The sequence below is a fragment of the Belonocnema kinseyi genome, chromosome 6 (genome assembly GCF_010883055.1).
Source record: "Belonocnema kinseyi isolate 2016_QV_RU_SX_M_011 chromosome 6, B_treatae_v1, whole genome shotgun sequence".
NCBI lineage: Eukaryota > Metazoa > Arthropoda > Insecta > Hymenoptera > Cynipidae > Belonocnema > Belonocnema kinseyi.
In genome coordinates this window covers 51,102,745-51,109,464 of record NC_046662.1, presented here as the reverse complement: position 1 = coordinate 51,109,464, position 6,720 = coordinate 51,102,745, and the positions used below count along the sequence as shown (strand labels likewise).

Here is a 6,720-nt window from a genome sequence, read left to right as displayed (position 1 = left end):
TGGGTCGGAGCAGTGTTGCGGAACGAACGTGTTATTTACATAAATAGCACGAGAATTCTGGATCAATCTGAAAAATCTCTATCCCATCCACACCCTACTCCTCTCCCCTGCCGAGTGAGTCACGCCTACCCCGAAAGGGAAATGGCTTAATGGTGTAATAATAATAATAATAATAATAATAATAATAATAATATCACTAGTAGTCACCCTGAAATGACTAAAAATCACTTGTAATCCCCTGAAATTAAATTGCCATTTGCGTACGATCGCAATCACTTTTGCATCACTTAAAATGATTTTTAATCATTTTTTAATCACTAAAAATTATTTACAATCACTTGTAATCTCCTGCAATCAGACTACCATTTGCATACAATTGCCATCACTTTGAAATCATTTGAAATCATTTACACTTACTTTAAAACCATTCTCAATCACTTTTAAATCACTTAAGATCATTTAGAATCACTTGTAATCTCCGGAAATCAGACTACAATGTTTGTATAATTGTAATCACTATTAAAATAATGCAAATCACTAGCAGTCACTTTAAAATGACGAAAAATCACTTGTAATCTCCTGCATTTATATTGCCATTTGCGTACAAACACAATCAGTTTTAATCATTTGCAATTACTTTAAAATCATCTTCAATCACCTTGAAATTACTTATAATCCTTTATAATCACTTTTAATTTCTTACAATCTGACGGCCATTTGCATTGAATTTCAATCACTTTAGAATCACATGAAATCATTTGCAATTATTTTGAAATCTTTGTCAATTACTTTAAAATCACTTAAAGTCATTTACAATTACTTGCAATCTTCTGCAATCAGAATACAATTGTTGTATAATTTCAATCATTATTAAAATACTGCAGCTTACTAGCAGTCGCTTTGAAATGACTAATAATAGCTTTTTATCTCCTTCAATTAAACTGCCATTTGCGTACAATCGCAATCACTTTGGATTCACTTGATATCAGTTGCAATTACTTTGAAATCACTATAAATCATTCACAATCACTTGTAATCTCCTTCAATCAGACTAAAATTGTCGTATAATTGCAATCACTGTTTAAATACTTCAAATCACCTGCAGTCACTTAAAAATGACTAAAATTTACTTATAATTTCCTGGAATTAAATTCTTATTTCCGAAAAATCGCAATCACTTTGGATCATTTGTAATTACTTTAAAATCATTTTATTTCAGTATAGAATTACTTGCAATCGTTTACAATAACTTGTAATTATCTGCAAACAGACTAAAATTTTTGTATAAATTCAATCACTATTACCCTACTGCAAATCGCTAACAGTCACTTTGAAATGACGAAAAATCACTGTTAATCTCCTGTAATTGAACTATCACTTGTGCACAATTTCAATCGTTTGAAATCACTTGAAATAATTTAAAATTACTTTGAAATCATTTTCAATCACTGGGAAATTACTTTAAATTATTTAAAACCTCTTGCAATCTCCTGCAATCAGACTATAATTGTGATATGATCCCAATCACTATTAAAATACTGCGAATCACTAGCAGTCACTTTCAAATGACTAAATTTAATTATAATTTAAATCACTTGCAATCACTTTGAAATCATTTACAATCTCTTGTAATTTCCTAGAGTTACAATGCATTTGTTGTGTAATTGCAATCTCTTTGAAATCACTTACAATCACAAATAGTCACTTTTGAATGACATACAATCACTTTTAATCTCCTAAAATAAGTCTACAATTTATGTATAAGTGCGATCACAAGCATTCAATTTGAAATGACTTGCAATTACACAACCATTAGTGTACATTTTCAATCACTTTGGGTCTACTTTTAATCATTGACTAGTACTTGAAATCTCATACAATAAGACTGCAGCTATTGATTAATTGTAATCACTTTCAAATTACTTAAAATCACTAACAATTATTTTGGATTGACTTATCTTCTCTTGCAATCTCCTGGAATCAAACTATTATTAGTGTAAAATTGCAATCACGTTGAAACCATTGGAAAAAATTTACAATTTCTTTTAACTACGTATAATTCTTGAAATTCCTTGAATTCTCGAAATTTTCTGAACTCCTTCAATGTCTTAAATATTCTAAACTCCCTAAATTCTATAAATTTCTTAAAATTTCCGTAATTCTCGGATTGTCTGAAATCCTTGATTTCTCTTGATTGCCTTAAATTATCGAATGTTCTGAATTTTTTATGTTTCTGTACATTTTTTATGTATTTTATGTATTCAAAATATGTTTGGAATTCTGGAAATTCTTTAAATTGCCTGTACTCCTAAAATCATTAGAGTTTTTTAATTTCCTGAATTTTTTTATTGGCTGAATTCCTCTGAATTTATTGAATACACTAATTTCTCTGAAATCCCTGTATGCCTATCATTTTTTGTAATTCTTTTTATTATTTTAAAGTCTTTAGAATTTCAAGGATTCTCAGAATTGAGGACATTTCAAGAATTTATGTAATTACACGAATTGAAAGAATTCAGATGATTGGTGGAATTCAGACAATTCAGAGAATTTCAAGGATTTAAAAAGTGGAAAGACATTTAGGAAATTTAGACGAATTGAAGAAACTCAGATCATTAATAAAATATGGCAAAATAAAACCATAATAAAAAATATCAGAGTTCTGACGATTTCACAAGATTTCAGGGAAGTTAAAAAAATCGAAAGGATTTTAAGAAATTCAAAAGCATTCCAAGAAAATCAAATGAATGAAAAATAATACGCTCCAAATCCCATATAAGAACAGCTTCAAGGGTTGCCTCGCATTAATCTTGTTTTTAACTCGGTACCTTCAAAACGTAAGCAGTCAGGACCACTTGAACCGTTTTTAATCAGAATGCATAATATTGGGCAATATACTCGACTGAGTACTCGCGCGCTGCGGCCCTTCCGAGACGAGAGTCGCAAGCGTCTCTCACCCAGTCGCTCTATATTTTTCATTAAGTGAATGACAATAATGGCTATGACAATAATGAAGAAAATAATCACTTTTTTGTCGTACCTAAATATCTGGATATTCTTTTTTTAACCCATTCAATATAAACATTTGTGATTTAAAAAGAAACAACATTTTTTAATATTTAGATAGATTTGACTGTTTACATAAAGTAACTAATTATAAATTAAATTTTAGCGAGCTAAATTTAAACTTTAAACGTCAAAATTTTACTTGATATTTTTAAAGAATTTTTGATTTTAAGTGAAAATGTCGATTTTTTTTATAAATAACAGGTGAGCAATTATTCACTCAGGAAAAATTCGAAGAAGCTTAAGAAAATTTTCGAAGTTTTAAAGATTTAAACATAATTTTAAACTTGAAAATATTCCAAAAAAATATCAAAACAAAATAGTGTTTAGGTTTTCAAAATAAAAGTTTGAAGTTTTTTAAAGAATTTTTACAAGTTTGAAGATAATGAAAGAGTTTTTTCATGAATACTGTGAAAGTTTTAAATGACTCTTTATTTTGAAAAATTAATTTTAACAGAATATTCAGAAATATTTCAAAAGACATCCACAATTGTCAACAATTGTTTGGTCCATTTTAAGTGTTTTTTTTTAATTTTTCAGGATTTAATAAGTCTTAAAAAAATTAGAATCATTTGAAAAAAAATAAAACGAGGTATTTTCGAACAAAATTTAAAGCATGAATTGGACCAGGGGATTTTAGAAAAAAATCGAATTCTTAGTTGAAAATGAGAATTTTTGTAAAGAATTAAAATTCTTGATTTTAACAGGGGTTTTTTTCAACAGAATTTTATTTCTGAGTTGAAATGAAGAATTTTCTTATAGAATTAAAATTCTCGATTTGAACAGGGAATTTTTCATTTTCAACCAATTCTGAGCTGAAATTGGAATTTATCCAGGAGAATAACAATCCTCAAAGGAAAATTGAATTTTTTAAACAAAATTATTATACGTTGTTAAGACGAGGTATTTCCGAAAAAATTTAATTATGAATTGGAACAGAGAATTTGAAAATATATATATCATTCTTATGATGGCTTGAAATACAGAATTTTCGAAAACAATTCAAATTCTGTATTTAAACAGGGAACATTTCGAAAAGAATTAAAATTTCGGATTTAAACAGAAATTTTCAATTTTTAACCAATTCTGAGCTGGAATTAGTATTTAAAATTGCTTCAAATGGTATAATTTCATTGATGGATTCTTCAATTTAGTTCACTGGAAATGGCAACCTACATTTATATTTTTGAAACTGAATCTTTAGGCTCTACAGTTTATAAAACTTACAAAAAATTGAATTTGGCAGTTCAAATGGATTTAATTTAAATTTTTTCAGTTGAAACGTGTTAGTAGCTTCTATTTTATACGTGTAAATTATTAAGAATTAAAATACAAAATGGTTGAAGAATACAACTTTTAAATTCAATTTTAAAGCTTAAACTTCAAGTTTCACTTTGAGTTCTTTTATTTGCAATTCAGTTTTTATTGCTTCGAACAGAGAAATTTTTAGATTTAGTGTTCGGTATTTTAAATATCAATGACCGTGAAAAAGTTTGGCGAACCAGGAAAAACCGGGAAATGGCCAGGAATTTTTTTCTTTGATTAAAACGGATACCCTGAAAAAAGCATTAAGAACAATTTAAAATTGAAATGGTAATAATCTCGGTTTGTATTCGGCTATTTTTAATTTAATATTGCTAGTAAATTAATAAAAAATTTAAATAATCAGAAATAACATTTGATCTTAAAACTTTTTTGTGTAGGTTTTTTTTAATTTCTCTAAATAATGTAACAGTTTTCACACTTTCTCATTACCTTTGTTCGGCTTGAGTATTCAAAGGATTGTAAAAAAAGTGCGTTGTTACGCCAGACTTTGTTATCATTTCTGGACCATCAGCTAATATCCGCATCATCTTTCCGCTTTTAATTAGTTCCAGCAGGTAGCAGTAATTCATAATCCTAGAAATTAATGAAAATAATTTTTTGTTTCCCCAAAGATGGCAGGACGCAGAGGTCCAGTGGAATGGAACCCCCATGCTGTGAGGACATCACTAAGCTTTTGTCTAAGAAAATCATTCATGATGAACGGCCCTCGAATTCTCATTTAATAGACCTGTGTTACTAAATATAAATGTACATTATACGTTTTGCCTTTCCCGAATCCTTGTGAAAGTTATTTTACGAATTTAATGAAAATATAATCCAATTCAAAACCTACATTTTCCAATAGACTTTATGACGTTTTCCTATTTTTGTGATAAAAAGGATATTAAATCATTATTTTGTTTGAGTAAAACCAAATAATTCAGTCTGAAATTTTCCAGTTTTATGAGTTTATTATTGTATTTGAATATCATGAGGTTGATATTGGAATTCAAGGCTCGGAAAGCAGAACCGAACGAGCGCTTGAGCAGTAGCCAGGAGTGGGGATGACGCGCAGAAAACGCGACGGTAGAACTCTTTCGTCGCGTTCTCTGCGCGTAATAATACAAATATTTATTTTTCTCCTGGAAAAGGAAAACCTGTTTTTTTATACGCTCTATTTTTAACGGAATAAAACAGTATTCAGAACACAGATTTAAAATTTTCAGCTTTATTAAATTATTTTAAACGAAAAATATCTCTTCTACTATAAAATATGGGTTTTTAATCAAATACTTGAATTTTCAACAAAATAATTAAATTTTTAACACACTTATTGAATTTTCAACCTAAAAAGATAAATTCACAACTGAAAAGTTTCATAGTTTATATATACATCAAAAAAGACTAAATTTGTAAGAAAAATATTAAACGAAAATGACGAATTTTCCACAAATAAAGATTCTTTACTTAAGAAATAAAAATCTTTCTAGATTGTTGAACCTTTAAGCCAAAAGACGAATTTTCCATCAAAAAATTAAAATTTTAAAACAAACAATTTCATTTCAGCAAAAAATTAATTTTTTACGAAACTGATGCATTTTTACTAAAAAAAAAAAATGAAATGTCAAACCAACAAACTTATTTTTTTACCAACAAAGGAGAATTTTCAACCGGAAAAGCTCTATCGCAAAAAAAATGTAAAAGTAATTACATTTTCATTTAAATAATTCAGTTTAAACGAAAAAAGGCTTTTTCACTAAACAGTTAAATTTTCAACCAACGGCATAAGCCTTCAATCGATAAAATAAATTCTAAACAATGTAGTTTGAATTTTACTCAAGAAGTTGAATTTTTGATATAAGAATATGAATTTTTAACAAAATAGTTCAACTTTCAACTTAAAAGTTGAATTACAAACTAAAAATATAAATAAAAAAATGATTTATAAACAAAAAACAAGCTCCTATGAAAAAAATGAAATGTTTAATCCAAAAAGATGAATTTACAATCATAAAGGATAATTTTTTGACAAAATTGTTGAATTCTCTACCAAATGGTTAAATTTTTATTTAAAAAACGGTCAAATTTGTATCAAAACAAATGATTTTTAATCAAAAACGACAAACTTTTCTTTCAAAATTTGAACTATCATCCAGAAAAGATTCCAGTTCATTTTTCAACATCAAAATATAAATATTAAACAAAAAATAAATTTTTTATGAAATAGTTGAATTTTCAACAAACCAGTCGAATTTTTGACCAAAAAGTATGACTTTTTAATAAAATAGTTTAATTTTGAAACAAACTGTTGCGTTTTTATCCAAGGAAGACCAAATTTCGCTTAATATA

General features: G+C 27.5%; 1 protein-coding gene across 3 annotated transcripts in view; it reads left to right on the top strand.

Moving 5' to 3' along the window:
* LOC117174744 (inactive ubiquitin carboxyl-terminal hydrolase MINDY-4B) overlaps positions 1–5,209 on the top strand; it is an 80,782-nt gene extending 75,573 nt beyond the window's left edge. For all 3 annotated transcript variants that reach the window (XM_033364083.1, XM_033364082.1, XM_033364084.1), the window contains one exon: positions 5,004–5,209. In XM_033364083.1, the coding sequence (XP_033219974.1) occupies positions 5,004–5,049 (46 nt within the window). In that variant the 3' untranslated portion in view covers positions 5,050–5,209. The remainder of the gene's footprint in view (positions 1–5,003) is intronic.
* The last annotated feature ends 1,511 nt before the right edge of the window (positions 5,210–6,720 follow it).